Below are 27,197 nucleotides of genomic sequence, written 5' to 3' on the forward strand. Positions count from 1 at the left end.
CCCGTGTTGAAACTTTGCTAGATTTATGGTAATATTCCGTTGATGATTTCCATTATGCCACGACTTCCGCATAAAAAATACTATTTCGAATGGAATCATTTATCTCTGTCCTAAATGCCATTGAGACAAAATTCTAATCATTCTTTTAGCTCTCGGGTTAACGATACTATGATATCTGGGGATTGATCCGAAAAAATATGAAATAATTTAATTAAATTTAAGATACAACATTTTGAGTGTGTCCAAATACTTGTTCACAAAATCTGGATTATCTCCAATTACAGGAGTTATTTTCATATTATTTTTGACATCTCATCAAAGATGAAGAAGAATATGGAAGTCTGGGCATTTACGGGGCTGACGACCGTTATAGGCTGGTTTAAGTGATCACTTTACACACGTGTAACATTCACCAATTCTACCCATTATTGACAACCACACTACTCAAATTCTTGGAAGTTCTGTATATATGAACCAATTTAGAAACCTTGTTCTTGAATCACTAGAACTTCACTAGAGACATCTATTGGTGAGATGTAAAGAAGCTTTTTACTAAGCAGAAACTCTTATTTCACATCTTATCGGATTTCACATACTAATAGAGTTTCTACTTCCATATTCTTCTTCATCTTTGATGAGATGTCAAAAATAATATAAATTTAAGATAGTTCAACGCAAATGTTTCTTACATAGTTTTCTCAAAATGTTTCTATTTTCGTAAAATATTCAAAGCTACCTTAAAAAATACATTTTTGATTTTATTTATTGATTTCGCGTTTAATTTGTAGAACTCCATTTTAATTTATGTATTAATTGTTAAATCAAACACAGATTTTTTGAATCTACTAAGTTGTATTTTATTGTTAAAAAACACATAAAAATCAAAATTGTGACAATTGTTTCGCCTAGTTATGGCATTTTCAAGCGAATGATTGGCATTTGTTTGAAAATGCCATAACTAGTCAACCGTGCATTGCCAATGCATGCGTAAAAATGTCATGGTGACAAGTCACTTTAAACATGTGTGACAAAAATTAAATTGTGTTATTTGGGCGTCCGAAGAAGACAGTTTATAAAAAAAAAACAATTCATAACAGTTAAAATTTTATTCATCATAATTTTAACAAAACACAAGTTTTCATAATACATAAATATTAACTGTGTAATTTTTTCTCTTTTCCGACTTCTTTTCGCAGTAAATGATGCATAGGACACCGGATTTGATTGATACGGTGTTAACTTGATCATTAATCGTATGAAGGCGAGGTCATAAGTCCTGCGCTCTTAATTTTGGATCTAGGAGTGAAATATTGGATATGGGATGCTGATGTTATAGAGGAGCTCAGAGTGAAGAACATTTCTACATACTACTATATGGGTGTAGAAATGGAGGAGAAATAGTAGGTAAGTAAAGGAGAATAGCAGTATAGGCTAAAGCATACGGAATTGCATATCTGTACTTGTACAAGCTTGTGTGCAAATTTTCTTCTATCTTTTTAAAAAAGCATGTCTGCTGGTAGGATAGTAAGGATAGAAGATAAAAATATGAAAAATAAATCATAAGCACTCGGACCAATTGAAAATAAATCTTCCTTTAATTTATTTTGCAACTGGCGCAAATCGAATCCGCGACATCAATTTCGCAGTCAAGCGTCTACCTACAATGCCTATATATTTTCTTTACTACAAACTCTTTACTTACGAATGATATATTTATACAATTAGATATGAAAAATGTTAAATAATAAGGTTAACATATTGTTAAAATCCTCTTTTTTTTTTTTCAAAGTTGTTAATATATACAGTATAAAGTAGTACTTTAAAGATATAAATAAATTAATCATAAATAAAGAGTTTAAAGTAAAATAAGTATTTTTGAAAATACAGTGGAACCTCCCATAACGCAAAATTCGTTCCAAAATATTACTCGATAAGCGAAATATTTTTTGTTTTGACTGGCGCAGAAGTCCTGACTCGCGAGTGAATGTCGTGAAAAAGGGACTTGCTCTTTCTCTGTTTGAGCAACTTTTTCACTTATTTTTTTGCTCGTTATATGAGGTTCCACTGTAGTACTTTAAGATAAATAGATAAAACCCTTATCCGCACCCCAACGGCGCATAGGGCACTGTGTCTTATAAACGAAGTGTTCATGATCGTTTTACACATCAGGATCAGGAAAGGTGATCAGCCCTCCGCTTCAGGTACCAGTCCATGGTAATATTGAATAAATATTACAGTGAAAAAATTACTTATATTTATATTTTTACCCCCCTTGGGAATCGAACCCGGGACCTCCAGAACGGTAGCCGAGCGTGCTGACCATTACACTACGGAGGCGGACAAAAGACATTACACTTTAAAGGTATTAATAAATTACTCATAAGTTAAGAATTTAGAGCAAAATCAGTATTTATGACAATACTTTACTGTGATGCACATTAAGTGTGTTTTAGATCTTAAGTGTGGTCAATTAAATACTAAAATAGAGTAACTATCACAAAGCACTATTGATTATTTCTTTCCCCGCACTCTCAGCTTGGCTTTATTTATTCTTCCTGTGGCGGCTCCTTTTTGAGCACCTCGCATTATATTCTTGAATTGTCCAGCGTGTTTCAGCTTTTTCCTGTAAATAAGTTATAAATGCATAATATTAGTAATTAAAAGATACTTTAGTGATATAAGGAAAGAATGCAAGGCTGAGATAAGTATTATCGAAAAAAATTGAGAAAGATGTGTTAGGGCATGTGAATCGAACGAGTGAGGAAGGAATACTAAAACAATTTATTAGGCGAATATAGTTAGTAACAGATATAAAAATATATAAATATAAAAACCCTTATCCGCACCAAATGGTGCATAGGGCACTGCTTCATATAAACGCAGTGTTATCTTGATCGTTTACACATGAAGGAAAGGTGATCAGCCCTCCGCTTCAGGTACCAGTCCAGGGTAATATTAAATAAATATTACAGTGTAAAAATCACTTATATTTATTTTACCCCCCCTGGGAATCGAACCCAGGACCTCCAGAACGGTAGGCGAGCGTGCTGACCATTACACTATGGAGGCGAACTAAACTAGTAACAGAAGCAGAGAAAAACCGAGGAAAACTTGAAAGTAGTCAAGTCAGGAGTCGGAATGATTGGCGGGTATGTATGAGGAGATGCATAAATGTGGAAGAGGCGAACATTTGCAAAGACAGATTGGTTTGGTGTTTTATTCTCTATACCTACCCCTGTGAAAAGCGAGGTGATAGTTAGTTTTGATTGTGCTTAAATGGCATGGCGCAAACTTGTCTGTGAAAAACTTGGTGCATGGTATGCTTCAGGTTGGCCACCATTAGGTATATTCACAGGCAAGACAGATTGGTGTGACGTTCTATTCTCTCTGCCTACCTCGCAGATGTAACCGGCGTGATGCTCAATTAGTTAGTTTTTAGGTAAATATGAAGGTGAAAAATCATGAAAAAGAATGGAACCATCCAGACTCCCACTTCACATGGCACTGCACGGCCAACCAGACCACTAAAGAGATGGGTGGACAGCTGGGAATCGGGATCGCAGGAGGCTAATCCCTCTTAAAAACAGGGAGAAAGAAGGACCCTACTCTCGCAATGTGTTAGCACAAATATGACCCTTTACAAACCTTTTGTTTAGTGTATTTCTTGCGAGGGGTACATAGGCATAGGGATCTGGTTTTCCCTTCTTCTTGATATCTCCCTTGGCTTTTTTAGCTTTGTATTCAGATCCACCTCCAGATTTTACAGATGACGCTACATTCCTGTAACAAATAAAAAAAAACACATCAGCTCTATGAAACACTTAAGCAAAATTGCACCTGTTATAACTACCATTTTCGGGGAATCATTAAAAAAAAAATTACAAAGAATAATATTCTTGTGCTCGAATCAGCCTAATTTTATTTTATTTTTTAAACTCATTAATAAAGATGATATATACGTATGTATATAAAAACCCAGATTTGTGAAGAAAGATTTGGACACACTCAATTGGTAATTTTAGTAAGAAAAATAAATTTATGTACATTTTAGAGAAACTCATTAACATACTAAAATACTAAAATGTTGGTATAACAGAGCACAGATTATTGGAATTACCGTAAAACTTGTATTACTTGAACTTTGATGTGTTACTTGAGCCCAGTACAAATAAAGATTTAAATTGTATTTGATCTACAATACAATAATGAACGTATCGTGATAATAAGTGTCACCTGTCAGGGAAACATGAATCATGTCGATACGTTCATTATTGTAGACCAAATACAGATCTAAATATTTTTTTGTACTGGGCTCAAGTAACACATCAAAGTTCAAGTAGCCCCGTTCTACGGTACTTTTTATGATTCCCTAAAATTATTAACAGATTTTAAGAAATAGTGGTACAATTTACCAAATAAAACACAATAAAAAATGGATAGATATTACTACAAAGCGACTGCCGAATCAATTAATTAAATTTGTTAAAAATTGTTCTTTGATTTTACCTGTGGATTCCTTTGCCGCCCGTTTTGTATTTGGAATTTTTAGAAGTGGCGACACTGAAGCCAGACTTGCCGCTCTTGACGCTTCGGATGTCGTCGTATTTCCTCTTCTTGCCGGCAGTCAAAGGCATCGTCTCCGCAGCTGATGCGTCATCATCATCAGAATCGTCTGTCAACAAAAAATATAAGAATATCTAATAATTTTACGTTTCGCTCACTCCTCTCAAGAACGTCATAAATCAATAAACTTGATTTTTCAGAAGGACATTTTTAAATTTTAAAAACATAATACAATGTATTAAAAATAAATACTAAGCCACTTATTGAACTTTTATTGTGCAAAAGATCTTTTTAGGTAAAACCTGAAGGTTTTTTCTCCATTTGACAAATATTTAGTATTTAAAAAAAAATAATTAAACAGTACCTTTTCTTCAAAATGTAAAAACAACACTTTCTGCCCTGTAGCGGGTAAATATTAGGTTAAAAATATGCCGCTTTTGCTGGGATATAGTACATTTTCTGGGCATTCCGAAAACATGCACAAACGAAAATTGACAATTTTTGATTTATGACGTTCTTGAAAGGAGTGAGCGATTTGGTAACTGTAGACTCAATCTCATTGATAAACATAGACAATTTACATTCACTAACCAAAATGCATTTTAGCATGATTTTTTGGCCTTCAGAATATGGAAGTCTGGGCATTTACGGGGCTTACGACTGTCAAAGGCTGGTTTAAGTGATCACTTTACACACGTGTAAAATTCACCAATTCCACCCATGATTGACAACCGTACTACTTACATTCTTGGAGCTTCTAGATGTACTGATCAAACTCAAAACATTTTTATTTTTTTTTAATTTAAGTTTTATTTAGTAAATACCACTATTTCTTAACATCCACTGTGACAAGTGTTTTGATGCATTCCGCATCATTTTTAAAGACCGTTTGGTATACGGTGTTTGAAAATGATGCGGAATTTAAGGAATAGTGGTATTTACTAAGTAAAACTTAAAAATGGATAGATTTTACCACAAAGTGACTGCCGAATCAATTATCAAAACATAGTGTCCGACTCGACAAAGTGTGTGGTTGTCAATCATGGGTAGAATTGGTGAATGTTACACGCATGTAAAGTGATCACTTAAACCTGTTTACACATAGACCTCCATATTCTTCTACATCTATGTTGAGATGACAAAAATGTAAAAATGACTCCAAAGTAGGGAAACCCAGATTTGTGAATAAGCATTTGTACACCCAAAAATGATGTGAATACATCATATTACTTTAAACATGCATAACGTAATCTGTGATGCGTTAGCAATGCATCATGGAATTCAATAAAAGCAATACATAATATGCATCTTGTGTTCAAAAGAGCAGTAACTCACCGGAATCATCAGAATCATTTTTCCGCTTTCTCCCTTTATTGTCGTCGCTATCGGAATCATTGCCAAAGTCTAAAATGAGTTTTCCATCGGCGGTAGTTTTTAGTTCCTTCTTCTTTTTAGACTTTTCCAGTGAGTCTTCGTACAAATGTTTGCTGCCACGGTTAGGATGCGATGCTAGAAGTAAACAATTAAAGAAATCAATAATGCTTTGTTTGCAAAGATCTGCATTTTAAGGGAACAAGTGGAATACCAAAAGTGTTTCAGGTATGATAAAGACGTTTATTTTTTTTATACATTAGACCGGATTTTTTGTCCATTGAATCTGTTAAAAAGAGGTCCTTTTTATCGAGGTTTTAGGTTAAGTTGTACTTAGAGTGTATATTCTTACCGGAGATATTCTTGGCTGATGATGGGTCCATAAGATCGACAATATTATCCGGGTCTTCCTTGATCCATGTTTGATTCTTCTTCTTATTTCGCGCCACTTTGACCTTCGACCTTTCGTTATCATCGTCGCCGATATCCAACTCGGAATCCGAATCCTTCAATATCTCCTCCAGAGTCATAGAAGACCCCTTGACCTGGATTTCTTCATCCGAGTCATCTTCGCTCTTCTGCGCTCTTCTGAGCTCTCTCTGTCTCTTTTTCCTGGAGTCCATCTTTCTCATGTACCTTATTTTCCTCTGCATGCCCTCATCCGACTCTGGGATGAGTCTCCCGATGGTCTCCGCGCCGTACTTCCTCATCAGCCTCGACAGAAGGTTGCCTAATTCGGTTCTGGCGTGCCGTTTGCAATCGTCCGTCATTTCCGCTATTGAATTGAATATGATCGGTAGACTGCCGGCTACGAAGGGAGCTGGGAGAGATTTTGTGTAGACCTAGTAACAGACAAAACTATTTTTTAGAATTCAATTTGTCATTCGCCATCAAATATTGCAAATTTATGTCTTAATTTTAAAATCAAACAGATTTTTTGAGTCTACTAAGTTGTATTTTATTAATTCTTTTGAAAATGCCATAACTAGGCCAAACAATTGTCACAATATTAATTTTTTATGTGTTTTTGTTAGTAAAATACAACTTAGACTCAAAAAATCTGTTTTTGATTTAAAAATTCATACATAAATTAAAATGGAGTTCTACAAATTAAACGCCAGATCAATAAATAAATATTCCAAATGCCACAAAAAAAGTATTCGTACATTTTAATATACTTTACTTAACATGTTCAATGCGATAAAATAACGTCATAAAGCGTGAATGAAAACCCATCACTGTATTCAAATTTAAATTTTACTTTCTGTTTAGACAGCATAAATAAGTGTATTTCTTTGTGTTTTCAAAACACATAAAACCGGCTACGAATCATTTTTTTTATTCAACACGACTCCCGTCAACGCTGGCTGCAATATTAGAATGGACGCGGGAACCGTGTTTGATGCACAGAAAATGTTGAAACAAATTCTAATCTTGTATTGAAATTATACACGAAATCACCGTAGTTCCTACCAAACATCACCTCAATGGAGAACTATCCTCACTGTGTATAAAAATGAATTCAAGATTTCAAAAAGTAAAATTCTTTTTTGCCTATTGCATCTCGATTTTATTTAAAAAATACTTTTTTTATTCACCTAGCCTTCTTCTGCACACCCCTCCGCGCATAGTACTGAGTAGTAAGTACACACAAGGGATGTAGGAAATTCCAAATTACTGTTGCACATTTTTGAATAAATGTTTTTGCAAGGTGTTATTTCAAAATAGTATTTACAACATTTTGAGTGTGTCCAAATACTTAAGTATTTGGACACACTCAAAATGTTGTAAATATATTATCTGGTCAAATTATAAGCTTAAATAATAAAAATGAAAATGGTATTTTCTGGCGTTTCTCATGTGTGTGATTGAAATCCAGGATTTGGACCTCACATACAAATATAAGAGTTTCTGCTTAGTAAAAAGCTTCTTTACATCTCACCAATAGATGTCTCTAGTGAAGTTCTAGTGATTCAAGAACAAGGTTTCTAAATTGGTTCATATATATATATATATATATATATATATATAGAACTTCTAAGAATTTGAGTAGTGTGATTGTCAATAATGGGTAGAATTGATGAATGTTACACGTGTGTAAAGTGATCACTTAAACCAGCCTATGACGGTCGTCAGCCCCGTAAATGCCCAGACTTCCATATTCTTCTTCATCTTTGATGAGATGTCAAAAAATAATATCAAAATAGTATAAAAAAATCATGTTAAAAGGGAGTTCAGTGTAATACAAGTCTTCTTCAAACCCTTATCTGCACCCGATGGTGTATAGGGCACTGCATTATATAAACGCAGTGTTATTTTGATCGTTAACACGTGAAGGAAAGGTGATCAGCCCTCCGCCTCAGGCACCAGTCCAGGGTAATATTTAATAAATATTAAAGGCGGATATATGCATTTTTTAAAACTTTTTTCTCCTGACTCATGTCTGCACCCAGTGATTCATAGGGCACTGCACCTGACGATGCAATGTTACCTTGATCGTTAATTATATGAAAGCAAGGTGATCAGCCCTTTTCAAAGTAATAAAAATAAGATAATGAAAATATATATAAATGTATACCTTAAGAAAGGCTATGCACGCCGAGACGACTTGTCTATTGGAAGTCCTGATCAGCTGGCAGATGTTCTCCATTATCCTCTGCAGGTTCTGTATGCCGAGGGCTGCGGAGAAGTTGTACGTGGCGGACGCCAGGCACCAGATGGTGGCCGTGATGACGCTGGAGCTGCCCGCCAGGCCGGCCTCCAGCATCAGCGTGAAGTGGTCCAGCCCGCCCCGCTTGGTCTGCAGTGTCTCCCCGACGGTGTTGATGAGGTCGAAGGCGGTCTGCCTGCACTTGGAGTTGATGTCCTTGGTGCACACGATGGCCTCCGGCAGCGCGCTCTTTATCAGCTTGCTCTCGTTGTCTAAGTGCGGCTGGGATTTTATCAAATAGTCTATGCATCTGGAATTCAATCGTAAATTTATATAAATAAAAATAATACAAAATTCAATTCACTTTATTTATTTCAATTAATATATACATTACAAACTATAATTTTTTTATCGTAAACATTAAAAATACATTTAAAAAAAAATATATGCAAGAACTATTGCTTAAGGTGTAGAAGAGTCCCGTTTCGGAAAACTCCTTCAGACACGTGGAACACATCAATATCCAATGAGTTATTGTTCAACATATCGGTTGCTCTTCCTACAGGCATAACCATCGGCAGGTTGGTCCTGTGTATAGGAATGTGAAACAATCTATGTCGACGCTGTCTTAGGTAACTATCGAGAACATACAGACCATTTAAAATAACATTTCTCTCTTTCTCTCTAACCCTTATCCACACCCAATGGTGCATAAAGCGCTGCATCATATTGACACATTGTTATCTTTATCATTACTTACATGAAGGCAATAAATAGTCTACATCTGGAATTGAATCGTAAATTAATAAAAATAAAAACAGTCTAAATTTACAACATTTTTCTCTCTCTCTAAACCTTATCCACACCCAATGGTGCATAGGGCACTGCATCATATTGATGCAGGTTTATCTTGACCGTTACTAACATGAAGGACCCTGCGACCGTATTAGGTCTATTGTGACCTCAAGACCTACATTTTCACATTTACCTTCCCTATCCTCACTATCCTACCTGCAGACAAGTTTCGAAAATAGAGGCTTTGCGGGTAATTTAAAAATAAAAAAAAGTATATACTCACTTGAGTCTTGTCGCTTTGCTGCTATCGGCTGCCTTATTTAACGAGTGCACCAACATCCTCTGGATCTTCTTTCGACTCTCCTCGAGGAAAGATTTGCAATTGTCCTGTCCGCTTTTGAATATTTCTTCCAGGATCCTGTACGCCTTCTTATGTTCCATGTCCACCATCCTGATCCTCTGTTTGATCGTCCCTCTGTCTTCCGCCTTCTCCTCTGTCTCCATCTCTGCATCCTTGCCCTTGTTCCTGGCCCCTTTCTTTGCGGTCTTCTTCAGCTCCTCGCTGGACGCTTCGCACAGCGGGAAGACCCACTTGTCAAAGAGCTGCGATATCTTCTCTTCGGTTTGGTACAAGACGAGGATCCTCAGTATGTCCAGGAGACACTCCTTCTTGAAGAAGTCGGTTTCGGCGGATTCGATCTGCGAGAGGGCATTCTGGAATAGCTCCACGCGGAGAGTGTCAGGCGTGATTGTCAAGTATACCTGTAGAAAATTTAAAAATATATTTTAACAAATTGATAAAGAAAGAATGTATGGAAGGGACACGTAAAGTTGACAAAAAAACGATGAAAGTAGACTGATTCCAGTGTCGGGTTGTGATCCCGTGGTGAGTGTCGCGGACTTTTGAGTCAGAGTTTCTCGGTTCCAACCCACTGTAACACAATTTGGTACCTATTTCTAATAATGAGCGGCTTAGGCTCACAAAAATAGTATGAAATTGATGTATTTTTGTAAATAATAAAAACACAAATATTTCTCTTTTAAATTAAATTAAAAGAAAAATAATTTAAAGCCAGTGCACAAATTTCTAGCTATAATAATATAATAAATAATAATAATAAAACCCTTATCCGCACCCCAATGGTGCATAGGGCACTGCGTCATATAAACGCAGTGTTATCTTGATGGTTTACACATGAAGGAAAGGTGATCAGCCCTCCGCTTCAGGTACCAGTCCAGGGTAATATTGAATAAATATGACAGTGAAAAAATCACTTATATTTATTTTACCTCCCTTGGGAATTGAACCCGGGACCTCCAGAACGGTAGCCGAGCGTGCTGACCATTACACTACGGAGGCGGACAAACAGCATCAAAAACATAAGATATATTAAACAAAAAAAAGTAGTAAATACCATCCCATCAGTAACCGAAAAAATAACATCTGTAATGCACACAAGGACTTGCTTTAGTAGATTTGAAAAAAAAAACAATTTGACAGCCATTAATGCAATAATCTATCTAAATATTTACACTGGCAACATTTAACATCGCTGTCAAATATTTTATTTTATTTTATTTTATTTGTTCAGGAATTGTACAGCTTTACATATAAAAAAAATGATACAATAAACAATAGTTACATTAACAATAATAAACATTACATTCATCTTCATTAACATTACATTAACAAAAATAGTTACGTTAAAAAAAGTCAATTAAACAATTCCACATATATCGCTCACTCCTTTCAAGAACGTCATAAATCAAAAAACTTGATTTTTCAGGAGAACATTTTTAAAGTTTAAAAATACAACACAATGTATTAAAAATAAATATCAAGCCACTTATTGAACTTTTACCTGTGCAACAGATCTTTTTAGGTAAAACCTGAAGGTTTTTTCTCCATTTGAAAAATATTTTGTATATTTCAAAAAATAATTAAACAATACCTTTTCTTCAAAATGCAAAACAACACTTTCAGCCCTGGAGCGGGTAAATATTAAGTTAAAGATGTGTAGCTTTTGCTGGGATATAGTACATTTTCTGGGCATTCCGAAAACACGCACAACTGAAAATTGACGATTTTTGATTTATGACGTTCTTGAAAGGAGTGAGCGATATGTTATAATAACTTTTAAAAAACATTTAGAGATTTAAAAAAAAGGGTATGGTATAAAAAAAATAGATTTTGCAGGAAGGAGAAGGAAAGGAGAGGAATTAGTGAGGGAAAATATGTATATACAGTGGAACCTCTATCTATCGTTCCTCGAATAATCGTTTTCACGATACATTTTCAACACACAAGTGGACCAGCATCGCAATACTCCTCGGGCAAACATTACATGATAATTTTCTAGGAGAGTGCCATTACCTGTATGGTTTCCAAAGCGGCCAGCCTCTGTCCTTCCGCGGAGCTCCCCTTGACGGGCGTCATGTACACGTTCAGTAAGAGCGGCAAAAAGTTCTTGGCGAACCTCGCCAGCTCGTCAATATCTTCCTGATTGCCGCTTTCGACGCTGCCGTTGACCAGCTTCCGCAAGCCCTGCATCACCGAAGGCCTGAAGTCCGGGTTGTCCTTCAAGATTGTGCCCAAGATCCGCGCCAGGCTCTTGAAGTTGGCCTTGATGTCGGAGGGGCCGTTGCAAAAGTTTGGCAGGAGGGCCCAAAATTGGGCGCAGAGCAGCTCGTAAGTGTGGGCGGTCACCGGGTCATCGGCGGTGGAGGCCTGCTTGGATTTGTTGCGGCACAGCGACGCAAGTTCGAGGATATCTTTCACGAAGTACTGGAGGGTTGAGTTTTGGATCTTGTCCTTAAACACTGGCAGCAGCCAGCTCCTGTCTAAGTTGATCCCGTCTCCGGATCTGAGGGGGATGCACTGCATCACAAAGTCGGGACCGAGGGATTTGACGGCGCAGCCCGTAGAATGTTCCATTTCCTTTATCAAGGTGAAGTTGTGACTCTCCCTTCTTTCGTTCAAGTGTATTAGGAGCGGCGCAAGGAGGGATTTGATGCCTTTGTTTGAAACCTGAAACGTGACATCATAACCCAACATGAGTTAAACCTTTCTGGGAGTACAATAATTGGTGTCCGACTTTCTCTGGGGACTAGGTTTCTTTTACACAATTTTTTTTTCTTTCACGAAATCTATGTATTATGAAGATAAAAATTATGTTAAAAAAAATAGTTAAACTCACCACCGGTTTTATTTTATGACAAAATTACATACAAATATTCACAGATGTCATTGCTATACAAGTTACATTATACCAACCGACAGACTAACTTTGACGTTCATTAACGTCGATACTCCTTTGAGGAAAATTTGCACCGATGTTCATTTGCGTTCATACTCCCGGAAAGGTTAATAATGGGCAAATTTAAAATAATAAAAAAGATACTTACAATTTTTTAAACGTTTTTTGCTGATACTTTGTGGTACATTTAATAAACTTTATAAAATGAAGCTCAAACATTGATTTTAACCACTTTTAATTTGGTACTTTTTTCCAATCAGTTTAAAGTACCTTGTCATCTTTATGTATGTATATGTTTTATTGGTTGAGAAATTGTATGAAACATTTATCGTTCCTCTTTATATAAATGAAGATGGAAGTCTGAGCATCCCAGGGCTTATGACCTGCCGTTTGGCTGGCTTAAGCGGTCACTTTTATACGAGTGTATGAATCGATAGTTTAAGCCAGCCAAATGCCAGGTCATAAGCCCCGGGATGCTCAGACTTCCATCTTCCTTCACATAAAGAGGAACAATAGATGTTTTATATCAAGTTGAGACTCCTATAATACGTATATGTATGTGTGCGTAGTTATACAGCAGGCATTAGTTAAAATTTTATTAATGGATTCGGCAGTGACTTTGCGATAAAATCTATCCATTTTTAATTAAAATTTTACTTAGTAAATACCACTATTTCTTAAAATCTACTACGGCACGTGTTTCGATGCATTCCGCATCATTTTACGGTGTTTGAAAATCATAGGGAATGCATCGAAACACGTGTCGCAGTAGACTTTAAGAAATAATGGTACTTACTAAGTAAAACTTAAATTAAAAAATTGTTTCAATCATTAAGTAAAGAGTATTTCTTCTTATGTCCATTCGCCAAGGAACTTTAATTTACATGTCGGATTGATAATAAGTTGCTGATATAATTTGGCCACACGGATGAACTTACCTCAAAGCATACTCCGATAGTCAAAATGACATGTCTAGTGGACTGGTTGAATGGATTGTCTAAACCGGTTTTGATAGATTTGAAGATGGACTCCAGGCTGCTCCAGTATGCCTTCGCCGACTCCTCGATTTCACAAGCCGGCTTCACGCAATCCATCAACACGGTCTGAAAAAAGGGGCATTTTTTATTTTATGTATTAATTTTAAATCAAACACAGATTTTTTGAGTCTACTAAGTTGTATTTTATTAACAAAAACACATAAAAAATTATATTGTGACAATTGTTTCGCCTCGCCCATTAGCTACACGTGTTAAACTGTCACTTAGAATTGTATAGCTACATAAGGACCGTAGTCCATTTGATCTTCACATTCGTTTGATAATGCCCTAACAAGGCGAAACAATTGTCACAGTATAATTTTTTATGTGTTTTTGTTAATAAAATACAACTTAGTAGATTTAAAAAATCTGTGTTTGATTTAAAATTAATACATAAATTAAAATGGAGTTCTACAAATTAAACGCCAAATCAATAAATAAGGCATTTTTTATGTTCACAAGATATAAATTTATTTATTTTTAACAACATTTTGAGTGTGTCCAAATACTTGTTCACAAAATCTGGATTATCGGCAACAGGAGTTATTTTCATTTTATTTTTTGACATGACATGAAGATGATCATCTTTGGTGAGATGTCAAGGATTTTTTTAGTATACAGTTGTTTGACTGTCATAAGTTGTAATGTGTTAAATCTTTCCTCTGTGGGAGTCCATATCGGAACTTTAAGTATCACTTTCACTGTTGATTTTTGGGCGACAATAACACATTTTAACCGGATCCACGCGGCTCGCATAACCGTATGTGTTTTCATAAAACAATCCCTGTACGCGGCTGACATAACCGTTTGTGTTTTTACTTTACTCCAAGTTTCGAACCTCAGTTCAACTTGGAGGGATTTTTTCATGGTGAGGAACTTTGGATGAAATAATACGTCAATCCTTGGCCTTATGACATCTGTCGAAATATCTGACTAATAATTTGTAACATCACAAGGATAAATAAAAGAACAGATCCCTCATTTTTCTTGCGGTCGGTAATTAGTCCGCGCCATAATCATGCCCTATATCTGTCTCACTCTCGACGCTACACATCGCCAGTGGGTAAGAGTGACACACGATGCGTGCTTTGATTTATTTATGTTACGATCTTATTTGTTTATATTACGATATATTTCAAGAATAATGTGACACGAGTGTATTATAGAGTACCAAAAAGGCACAATGAATCCCATTGAACGTTTTTGCTAGGAAAATAAATCGTTTCTTAACTAAATACATGATAAAAGTAATCATTTAAAAAACGGCGAAATACCGCCGCGCACGGGCGTCTCTCAGGAACAAAGTGAACGCGGTTAAAAGGTTAATAATACATTGCTCGTATCACCCCAACCGATAATTCTATACTGTAGAATTTGGTTGGTTACTGAAAATATATATATGAAAGGATTTAATAGTAGTGCATACCTTCAAAGCGTTGGATGCAGCGGATGTAATTTCCATCTTGTCTGAAAGCCATAACTCAGAGACGCAGATGTGCACAAAACCAGGAAGTGAGGACATGCATGTCTTTATATCCAAACTGTAATAATAATAAAAATATTATAACACTTTACAACTGTTTTGAGTGTGTCCAAATAACATGAGGCTTCTAGCGTTGCCGAACGCTGAACGAGATCTGTTATCACAAGCATGGCCTTAAAAGGAATTCAATTTTATTCAGTAAAAATTAACATACATTTACAAACTAAAATTTAAAGCGTATTTATAAACAAAAAAATTATGAAGTAAACAAGAACACTTCGCCCACTCCTTTCAAGAACGTCATAAATCATAAATCGTCAATTTTCAGTTGTGCATGTTTTCGGAATGCTCAGAAAATGTACTATATCCCAGCAAAAGAGGTATATTTTTAACTTAATATTTACCCGCTACAGGGCAGAAAGTGTTGTTTTTTGCATTTTGAAGAAAAGGTATTGTTAAGGTGTTGTAATTATTTTTTTAAATATACTAAATATTTTTCAAATGGAGAAAAAACCTTCAGGTTTTACCTAAAAAGATCTGTTGCACAGTAAAAAGTTCAATAAGTGGCTTGATATTTATTTTTAATACATTGTATTATATTTTTAAACTTTAAAAACGTTCTCCTGAAAAATCAAGTTTTTTGATTTATGACGTTCTTGCAAGGGGTGAGCGACTGGTTTAAAGATGTAGAAGAATCCCGCTTCGGAATACCAAATCGATAACAATTTTGGAAGAATATAGTATTACCTGGCGAGGCACACGAAGGCCTGCTGCAGGACCGTGACCCAGGCCAGGGTCTGGCGGGAGTCGTGCGCGTGCGGGCGGCAGGCCGAGAGCGCGCGCACGAGCTGCACGGCGAGCGCGCCCGTCAGGTGGCTGGAGGCAGCGCCCTCCGAGAACAGCGCGTGCAGCACGCGCAGGCACCACGTCTTGATCAGGATGTCGTTCTGGCTCATCAGCGAGAGCAGCGATTCGCAGCAGGACTGGAAATGCATAACGAGCGAGGTCAATATATCGCTCACTCCTTTCAAGAACGTCATAAATAAAAAAACTTGATTTTTCAGTGGAACGTTTTTAAAGTTAAATAATATAATACAATATAGTAAAAATAAATATCAAGCCACTTATCGAACTATTTACTGTGCAACTGATCTTTTTAGGTAAAACCTGAAGGTTTTTTCACCATTTGAAAAATATTTAGTATATTTAAAAAAATAATTAAACAATACCCTTTCTTCAAAATGCAAAAACAACATTTTCTGCTCTGTAGCGGGTAAATATTAAGTTAAAAATATGCCTCTTTGGCTGGGATATGGTACATTTTCTGGGCATTCCGAAAACATGTACAACTGAAAATTTGCGATTTTTGATTTATGACGTTGTTGAAAGGAGTGAGCGATACGTACATATTTAACCTTACGGTGCTTAAAAACTTCCGCGTGCAACAGTGATAAGTATTTTGTACATCATATGAAAATGTGATTTAAAAAACGTGAAAAATTTTAATATTCCTAATTGTTGCTTTTATTGACCATACTGGTTGAAATGTATCAATCAATATTGTTATGTAAGCTCTGGTAAGCATCTGAGAACGAGAAAAAAATACATTGCAAATAGTCGCAATAGCTAGCGTAGCGACACGACCGCCGCGTATGACAACATGGTGATGGAAGCAAAAAAAAAACAATAATAATTAACTGACGTTAAAAAAAATATAAAATAAGCTATTCGGTCAACATTGATTAAATCATTTAAAATATGGACAGTAAAAATTATTGTAAACTATTTTATTAAAATGTAACTATGAAATGATTTTTTTAAACTATTCGATTTATTAATTTTTATAGATTTATAACTTTTTATTATATTCGATATATTCTTTTTATTTTATTTATATTAGATTCGGCCGAATCAATTAATATAAATATGTATTTTTTTTAAATATTGAAAGTATTAACTTTGTGGATCATTTAGATATATTATTTTGAGAAATAAAAATACTTTGTTTTTGATCCACTCACATTTTTATAAACAACCAACTAGTTTTGGCAACAACCTGTTGCCCTCTTCAGGGTTTATAATAGGGTTTAGTCATAAATTAAACCCTGAAGAGGGCAACAGGTTGTTGCCGAAACTAGTAGGTTGTTAATAAAAATGTGAGTGGATCAAAAAACAAAGTCTTTTTATTTCTCACAGTAACATTATAAAATTATCCATATGTGCAGGATACCTTGATGTACGCCTTGCTGAAGAGAGGGATGACCTCCTTGAGGAGGGTGAGCGTGTGGAGTACCGTGGTCTGGCTAGAGATGAGCACCTCCCCCTTCATCTGGGACATGCACATGGTGGCCACGCGGCCCGACCCGGGGTGGAGAGACGGCACCTGTCATCGGAAAATTTGCCATATTACTGCTGGAAATATATAAAGTAATACTCTGCTTAAGTAGTAATCCGTGCCAGCAAAATGGTAGGCTTGACGAATCAGCGCTACGCGGGGTCCTTTTTCCACATATCGTGGGTGTACTAACAAAAGGCAGTAATGCCATAAATAAATAAATAAAATATGCAAATATGTATAAACCGTTTAAAAATTGAAAAAAAAAACATTAACTCAAAAATATGCAATTTTGACTTATTTTTAAACTTCCACTTTTAGACTTAAATTTCCCATTTTAAAAGATTGAAGGATACATTCATGAAATATTATAGCAAGTGTTTTGAACTAGAATTTTCACTCATGAATTACATGAAATTATAGTAACTTTAAACATAGAGTAAATCCACTCACGAGTAGGCTATGAAACTTAAAAAGTTGAAGTCTGAGTAGGGTGATGATAAGCGGTGTTGCATAAGCCGTAGCTAGATTTCAGAGTCACTTGAACGTTAGGTAATTTAAAAAAAATATCATGAAACATTTTTTTATTTTGTTATCTAACCTTGTGTTGTGGATCATCTGATGGTAACATGAAACAACTTCCTCGCAAAATAGCACAAACGGCGTGCTGAGCTGCTTTCCTCACCTGGAAACATTTTTTTCTCTCATTAATATGCATAAGTCGAAATTCTAAAAATAAATTAAAGACATTAATTTTTGACAATCTTTCTGTTTGTGTCATGTCAGGTCTCCCCGAAGTCGTCTATAACTTTGTAGCCTGGTGGGGTCGAGAAGGAGAGGAAGATCCCCGACATGATGGACCGATCAAGTTAAGGCAGCAGCAGGCACCTCGGTGGTTGGAGCGCTACGTGCAACGCAGTCAAGGGATAACTGGAGAAGAGTCATTGCTTCACAAGATCCATATAAAAAAAGTATTGCACAAAAAACTAAGGCTATTCTAAAACTAAACTAATGCTAAAACTATTCTATCCAAAATCAGATTCATCCAAAATATATTAGTGGAGTGAGCTGTCCACTTGCAAATCACGTTATGTTAAAATAGCAATTAGTTGAAGAACCTGATAAAAAATATTAACCATATAGTTAAGATATAAAGGCGCATTCATTTGCAGCAGCAGGCACCTCGGTGGTTGAAGCGATACGTGCAATGCAGTCAAGGGATAACTGGAGAAGAGTCTTGCTTCCACAAGGGTCACGACCCAACAGTAATGAGGAATAAGACAGAGAAGAGATGTAGAATAATTACGGTGATAGATAAAAAAGAAAAATACTTTACTTTTGGTTTTGAGTGTATTGTGAAGGCGAGGACTGAGTCGAACACCTTCAACGTGGACGGTTCACTCCATATCGCGTATTCCTGAGCCCTGAGGAACACAGAGAGGCAGCCAATCAGGCAGCGGAGTATCACGTTGCTATCCGAGTCGGCATATTTCTCCAGGAGGTCCATTAACACGTCCACAGCATCGGAGAACTGCGACCTCAACACAGCTTTGGGCACCGATTTGAGGCCCATAGACAGAAGAGAGATAGTGGCGCCGATGCTGTCATCTCCCTCTGTCGCTTTCAGCGTTTCCATCTATAATTTTTTTTAAATACTTCATGTCTTTATCTTCTTCTTCTTCAAACCCTCAACTGCACCTGATGGTGCATAGGGCACTGTATCATATAAACGCAGGGTTATCTTGATCATTAACACGTTAAGGAAAGGCGGTCAGCCCTCCGCTTCAGGAACCAGTCCAGGGTAATATTGAATAAATATTAGAGTGAAAGATTACCTCCAGTACGGTAGCCAAGTGTGCTCACCATTACACTACGGAGGAGGACATTGTCTTTATAATAACTAATTAATCATCACGCTGCTTCCCTGCAAGGGTAGGCAGAGATAATAGACTACAGCATCACTCTGCCTTTGCAAACAGTCTTCGCCTCTTCCACGTTTATACATCTCCCCATACATGCTTGCCGATTATTTCGATTCCTAACCTGACCGCTTTCAAGTATTTGACACACTGATTTTGCCAACTTTTTATCAGTCTTCCTCTGCTCCTTTTTCCAACTACATTCGACAAATAAAATTGTTTTAATGTACTTTTCTCACTCATTCATTCCACATGTCCAAACAATCTCAACACACCTTTTCTTACTTAACCGCCCTACACATACGAGCGTACGTGATACACGTCTTTTTTCCGCACCATTGCGCTAACCCTGTGCCAAACATATTTAATGCAAGACAGAGAGAGGGAACACGCTAGTGAAAAAGTACATCAGTTCCATCCTAAAAGCACCTATTATGGCAAATTTGAGTTGGGTTGTGGTCCAGTGGTTAGTGTCGTGGGCTCTTGAGTCAGAGTTTCTCGGTTGGAACCCACTCTACCACAATTTGATACCTATCTCTAATAATGAGCCACTTAGGCTCACAGAAATAGTATGAAATTGAAGTAATTTTGTAATTAATAAAAAACACAAATACTTCTCTTTTTTTATAAAAAAATAATAATAAAGAAATTCAGGAATTAATACAACATTGCTTTCATAATTCTGTAGATTTTTTTTTCTAGAGAATTAACTGAATTAATTAATTAAGAATTAATTAACCCGAGAGTAGGGTGGTTAAAATAAATAAATAAATAAAAATAAAATCATAAATAATTGAAATGTTTTTATGTATTAATTTTAAATCAAACACAGATTTTTTGAGTCTACTTAGTTGTATTTTATTAACAAAAAACACATAAAAAATTATATTGTGACAATTGACATTCGTTTGATAATGCCCTAACAAGGCGAAACAATTGTCACAATATAATTTTTTATGTGTTTTTTGTTAATAAAATACAACTTAGTAGACTCAAAAAATCTGTGTTTGATTTAAAATTAATACATAAATTAAAATGGAGTTCTACAAATTAAATGCCAAGTCAATAAATAAATTGAAATGTTTATTACCAGTGCAGCGTAATATTCTGTGCTTGTTTCCGAACCTCCTTTTTCTTTGATGACCTCCGTCACGGCTGCAAGAATGGCTAACATCTCCTTATGAAGCGCGCATTTCGAATCAAATCCTTTTAGTAGTCTGTAATACAAAATTAAAACAAAAATATTTTGACATTTCAATATAGATAAAGAAGAATATGGAAGCTTGTATATTGACAGGGCTCATGACTCTGTCTGCTTAAGTGATCAACATTCAAGATTCTACTCATGATTGACAACCACACTACTCAAACTTTTGAAACTCATACATTTATTAAATCTCAGGCACCCACCTATGGTTGGTTTGAGAAAGCTTTTATCTCGCAGACTCTTTTATTTGGATGTATGCAAGGTCCTAACTGAATTGTTTTACATACTGGGAGATGCCTAAAACATGATTTTCAATTTTTGTCTCAACATACATAAGGAAGTACATGGAAGCCTGGGTATTTAAAGGACTTATGACTTATAGTCTGGTTAAGTGTTCAATATTCACTATCCACAATACTCAAATATTATTTTCAAGATTACAAAAAAATTGGTGTAAGTAGCTCTTATAATAATCAAATTAAAATTCATATATGAAGAATTTCAATTCTCCTGTTAGAGCCTGCAAGGTTAATTTACAATATGTTATATGTGTGGAGGTCCTCACCAAAATGTTACATTTCCGTTACAAATGATTTTAAGTAATCAGGAATTCTAGCCTGTAAAATTGTTACGTTTTGGTGAAATTTAATGACTTCATGTTGGTTTAAGACAGGATTGATCACGATTTGTCGCAATTTTAATTATGATTTGATAGAATACAGTAAATAGAACAGATTTGCATTCAAAGGATTTTTTTGTACAATATTGGAAATGTAACATTTTGGTGAGGAACTCCACATTTAGTATCGAGACCAACCTGGTGAAGCTTGCATTAGAACAGGCACTCCAATCTGATGCAAAAGTCTGAAAGGTTTTGTAGGAAGCCACGCCAGATTCACTGGCATCTCCTTCTGTGCCCCCTTCACGAATAGAAATGTCTTCAAAACTTTTTGCAATGGACAATTCGCTTTCAGTAGGAGTTTTCTTCACATTATCCAAACCGTGACCAAAAATGTTTATTGCGTTGTGTTTCTTTAACGCATCAGCCGTCAACCCGCTGTTCCCTAAAAAGTAATAAAAAATATATAACACAAATTAACACTGCAGGAACATTTTACCATCAATCTATAAAAGTAAAACATACCCAAATTTTCATGAAAAAATTTCGATTTAGCCAAATCACGAAACTTTGTTATACTGGGATTCGAACTGGAAGATTGTCCTTTCCTCCATCTCTTCCCTTTCGACGATCCTTTGAGTTTTGAACGAAATTTACCCATTTTTAAACAAATATCTTTTTAATAGTTGTAGAAATAAACATTCACCGAACGCACGTGTATTCGATCGGCATAAAAATATAACCTAATATTTTCATGCTCCCAAATGTCAAAAAATAACAGGTGATTTTTAAAAATATTTTTATGGCTGCTAAATACACTATGTAGGTACTATTTCGGAAGACAAGCAAAGTAGTGAGGAATGAGAAAAATCTTGAAAACTGGTGGAACTAAAATTGTTATAAAATCATTGTTTTTAATAAAAATAAAAATATTTTAGTACAATATAGTTAAAGGGGCAGAAAGTATTGATTATAGACGTTAAAATGATATTTAAAATATTATTTTATTCATTTGTACCCTTCTTTCTAAACCTAATTCTACAATTGCGGTCATAATTTCTAAAATGATAAAGCTAAACGCATTTAAACTCTGAAAATTTGTTGTAATTGTTATTATTATTTGATTTTTTTTGTTTGTAAATAAAAATAATACTTGACACTTGCAAAAATATTTTTGTACTGGGTGCCAAATAAATTACATAAAAAATATTAAATTTGTTAAATATCACGAAAAAGAAAAGTAAAATTATCCAATTTCAAAAAATATCTTTAGTGGCTTTAATGACATTTCTTAGGTTTTTAAAATATTTTTACTATCTTTGAATTTGAATTATGACTTTTATGCCTTTGATCGTTTTTACTAAGCAAATATAAATAATTAAATAAAGAACTTCATTAATAACTATGTATTCATAACCTAATGACTTGAATTGAAAGCATGTTTAGAATTTAAAAAAAATAAAACAATATTATCGGCTAAGGAAACCGAATTTCGCAAATAAATGATTCAGACGGGTGACAGGATGGCAACGTCAGAATTTTCAAAAAAAGGTGATCCTAAATAAGTATACGATTTCGATATCGTGAAATACGCATATTTACAAAATACTTTTTAAATTAAAATACGATAGCTTTGTTCGTTTGAAAATATTGTTGCCCGCGGATATTCAAGTAAACTATACACAAAAATGCTATCTACGGCCACATATTTCTATATCGCGTTCGAAATAGCTATGCTTTCGTTAGCTCCGCTGTCTAATAGTTAATTTTAACAAGTGGGTGTCTAAATTTGCGATTCGAGATCCTTAAAATATTTGTTCCCGCGATTTCCGTCAGTTTCCGCGACATGGAAGGATCCGAATCGCCGGAAAATTGCATTTTGCCGGACATTTCCGAAGCCGAACAGCTCGCGGCGAACGGACACGACGGGGACCGAGACAATGGCGGCGTCGTTTTGACGGCTAACGCGCGAGGTGCGAGGTTGACATCCGAATCTGGAAGCGGACTAGTGACCGTGCCCATCTCTCTTCCCGTGGGATCCCTCGTAGCGGGTACGACCATAAACGTCATCACTTCCGAGCACTTGCCGCACCTGAAACCGCTGCTTTGCGTCGATAATGGTATTATCTCGAGGGATCAGGTGGGCGGGGACTCGGATATCAAGACGACCATCGTCATCCAGGGCTCCGGAGACGGAGGGGTGTCGGATAATGCGGCCACCTCACCCAACAACACCAGCTGGGCGGAGGCGGCTAACATGCCAGTGCTGCCCATCCGGTGTAAGAACATATCGGCCGAGCTGCACAAGGCGAGGTTCGGCTCCGGCGGCCGCGGGCGGTGCATAGAGTCCTGCGGGACGTGGTACACGCCCAGCGAGTTCGAGGCCGTCTGCGGCCGCGCCTCCAGCAAGGACTGGAAGCGCTCCATAAAGTTTGGCGGGCGAAGCATACAGGCCTTGATTTACGAAGGCGTTCTGATGCCGCACGCGACCAGCTGCACGTGCGGGGCCTGCTGCGACGACGACTCCGCCACGGGCCCCGTGCGGCTCTTCACGCCGTACAAGAGGCGGCGGATAGCCGGGAGCGACAAGCGGGCGCGGAAGCGCCACAACAGCGGCGACGAAAGCGATTCGGACCCCCCTCAGTCCGCCCACGCTACCAAAGAAGAAGCGTGGCAAAGTCTCGCCGACGGCTTGGACGTGACAAACGACTATCAACTCATTGACACGACAGCGCAGGACACATTATCAGATTTGAATTTAGCTCTGAAAAAACTAGAAGATTTGAGTCAGCAAGTTTCTAAATTTTCTTCGGAGTTACGAAAGTGCGTGGGGAAAGTGAAGGGTTTAGTCGGAGGGGCTCACGCGGAGTCTCTCCAAGCGGAGAGTGCGGGGGCTATTATTACAGGCGTCGAGGAAGTCGAGAATCCCAACCAAAGTCAGTTACTGAATGTGGAGAACAGTAATTGTAAGAAGTGCGCTAACTGCAACCGCGACGCGTCGGCCGAGTGTTCTATGTGTCGCCGCACCCCGTACTGCTCCACGTTCTGCCAGCGCAAGGACTGGGCGGCGCACCAGATGGAATGCATGCGCGGAGTTTCAGTAACAGACCATTCTAACATTATGCTAATCGTAGACAGCCAGCATCAATAAAATTTATCTCCGTGTACCTTATCTTTACTTGCTCGTATTGGACTGTTTATGGAATATCAATTAGGATGTCAAGACTGATGGGATTATGGCTAAAATAAAAGAAGTACAGGGATTGTGATATATTTATAATTTAATTAAGTTTTCGTTTTTAGTTTGTATCTATCAAATGACCAAAATAATCTTCTTAAGAGGCCAGACCTAAAATGCCCTGACTTGTGTTTAGGTATTGGAAATGTGATGTTGTCGGGAAATTGTGTTGTATTTTAATGCATGTAGATTATGCTGCCTCAGTGTGGGAATACGCTAGCCGCTTGAAGCGCCTGGGGTCAATTACTTTAAGCTGATGCTTTTGGGCATTCTGCAGTTTCGATTGGGCCGCAAGTCATCTGTAGTTGTCGATTACCACGACAAGCCGATTGATGCAAACTCAAAATCTGCATTTTTTCATTTACTTGTTTTCTTTATTTTTTACCAAATTTTAGTGATGAGAACACTGAAAAAGATGTCATCTGATAAAGTGCATTTAAAATATTCCTTTGATTATGGGTTTACAAAGATCCAACAGTGTGTCAATTGTATGTAAACAATTTTGTGTAGGGTTAGGAGAAATGATGTGTTTCTACCTGCCGAAGATAGTTTATTAAATTTCATTCTGAATACTACAATAAAAAACTGTACAGTTCAATGAATTTCTTCTTCTAACCTTTATACGCATCTAATGGTGCACAAGGCACTGCACGGCATTGACATTGTATCTTGGTCGTTGATTATATGAAGGCATGGTGATCAGTTAGCCGCCTCAAATACTAGTACAAATAATTTATTTTGATCTAAATCATTTGAATAAAACTTGGGCATTCAGCATCATAGCTAAATTCGCTATCGACTTCTCTGCGGAGGTGGAATAAATTTTTCCCACGAAATATGACTACTTTTCCGACGATTTATTGTAATACAGTGGAACCTCTCATTACGAGCAACTCTCATAATAAGAAATTCACATAATTAGCAAAAAAATAGTTTAAAAAGTTGGTCCTTTAACGAACAAAATTTCACATAACAAGGTACAGAGAAAGGGCAAGTCCCTTTTTCACAACATTCACTTGAGCCTCGACTTCCGCGCTAGTAAAAAAAACTTTTCGCTCAACAAGTAAGATTCTGGAATAAATTATGCTCTTTATGAGAGGTTCCACTGTATTTTGTTTTATTATTACTAATTCAGAAAATGTTTTCATGATAAGAGATTGTGATACTGGCACTGACTAATATATTGTCCGACAAAAGTCACTATAAATTTACATAAATTGTTTTTTTTTACTATCAAATTGTCAACCCTGTGAACCAAAAAACGACTAGCTACATATTAGGTTAAAATTAAGTACAAATAATCAAATATTGACTGGCCTATTCTCATTTATGAGACTTACCTGTCTTATTACTTGTTAATTCACCCAATTTTCATTAAATCCTGTGTTCGTTTTATATTTAAATGCTTATACTGCACTAACATATCAACTATTTTATGTTTTACTTATAAATTTTCTAAATTATCAAGTATGTAAAAATTGTGATCACTATTTCTGTTATAATTAAAATGTAACTTTGCTTTAAAATCACTATAATTGTTTTATTATAATGTCTACCAGTTTCGAAGCTAACCGCTTCTTTATCAAGACTGATTAATGCTAAAAAAGTTTAGCTTTTAGTATTAATCAGTCTTGATAAAGAAGCAGTTAGCTTCGAAACCGGTAGACATTATAATTAAGTTATAATAAAATATAGTGATTTTCAAAGTTACATTTTAATTATAAAATGGAAAATTACAAAGTTAGCTTCAAATATACATCATACTATTTTTGTTGTTTACATGAATACTATTTTTGTTTGCCATCCATTTGAAAACACCAGGGCAATGAATAAAAAATGTTAAATAGTCGCTTTTTGCTCCATGTTGATAATGTAATGAAAACCTTTGTAAATCAAATAGTTTTCTTTGAACCCTTTGGAATTGAAAATGAATGATCTCTCTTTTATTTCAAAATATCTATAAATGTGTTAGACTCTCTTTTTTTATTTTTATTATTTTTTAAATAAGAAATTACCAATATGTTATAGACGATGAGTTCAAGCCAGTGCTACTTATAATTAATTTTATGTAGGGTTGGTTGAAAACTTTATTGATATATCGCTCACTCCTTTCAAGAACGTCATATATCAAAAATCGTCAATTATCAGTTGAACATGTTTTCGGAATGCCCAGAAAATGTACTATATCCCAGCTAAAGAGGCATATTTTTAACTTCATATTTACCCGCTACAGGGCAGAAAGTGTTGTTTTTGCATTTTGAAGAAAAGGTATTGTTTGATTATATTTTTAAATAAACTAAATATTTTTCAAATGGAGAAAAAACCTTCAGGTTTTACCTAAAAAGATCTGTTGCACAGTAAAAAGTTCAATAAGTGGCTTGATTCTATTTTTAATACATTTCATTACATTTTTAAACTTTAAAAACGTTCTCCTGAAAAATCAAGTTTTTTGATTTATGACGTTCTTGAAAGGAGTGAGCGATATGTAATAGTATTCTTATACATTTTTTGAGGCTGTATTTAAGTTGCGTAATATTCTCCAATTTCGGAGATCTAATATTTATTATGTTCTTTATTTATTTAATTGTACAAATGTACAATACAAAAAATCAATGTAAGTGTTGATTTTATAGAAAGCCTAATTTTTTTCATTACTTTTTCTAGAAATATTCTAACAGAATATCCCTACCGTTGATAGACTCTTCACATGAAAGAATGTGAAT

The 27,197-nt window shown here is 35.9% G+C and overlaps 2 protein-coding genes across 2 annotated transcripts; one reads left to right on the forward strand and one right to left on the reverse strand.

Annotated features, from left to right (window-relative positions):
- Positions 1-1,091: 1,091 nt before the first annotated feature.
- On the reverse strand, positions 1,092-22,019 carry LOC148301504 (RRP12-like protein). The gene is made up of 17 exons (XM_088273156.1): positions 21,762-22,019; positions 21,435-21,681; positions 20,501-20,627; positions 18,828-19,127; positions 18,093-18,176; positions 17,387-17,539; positions 15,904-16,139; positions 15,100-15,214; positions 13,575-13,739; positions 11,754-12,407; positions 9,663-10,141; positions 8,513-8,894; positions 6,287-6,776; positions 5,899-6,072; positions 4,507-4,672; positions 3,646-3,780; positions 1,092-2,623 (listed from the first exon to the last, which is right to left on the reverse strand). Exons 1-17 carry the CDS (start codon positions 21,895-21,897, stop codon positions 2,512-2,514), a joined length of 4,155 nt encoding a protein of 1,384 aa, XP_088129282.1. The 5' UTR covers positions 21,898-22,019; the 3' UTR covers positions 1,092-2,511.
- Positions 22,020-22,630: 611 nt separating this feature from the next.
- On the forward strand, positions 22,631-25,203 carry Deaf1 (deformed epidermal autoregulatory factor 1). The gene has a single exon (XM_088273146.1). The coding sequence runs from the start codon at positions 23,083-23,085 to the stop codon at positions 24,385-24,387; it is 1,305 nt and encodes a 434-aa protein (XP_088129272.1). The 5' UTR covers positions 22,631-23,082; the 3' UTR covers positions 24,388-25,203.
- The last annotated feature ends 1,994 nt before the right edge of the window (positions 25,204-27,197 follow it).

Source organism: Brachycentrus maculatus, unplaced genomic scaffold (assembly GCF_059751285.1).
Source record: "Brachycentrus maculatus isolate JH-2025_06_01 unplaced genomic scaffold, ASM5975128v1 h1tg000555l, whole genome shotgun sequence".
In the NCBI taxonomy this organism is placed as follows: domain Eukaryota; kingdom Metazoa; phylum Arthropoda; class Insecta; order Trichoptera; family Brachycentridae; genus Brachycentrus; species Brachycentrus maculatus.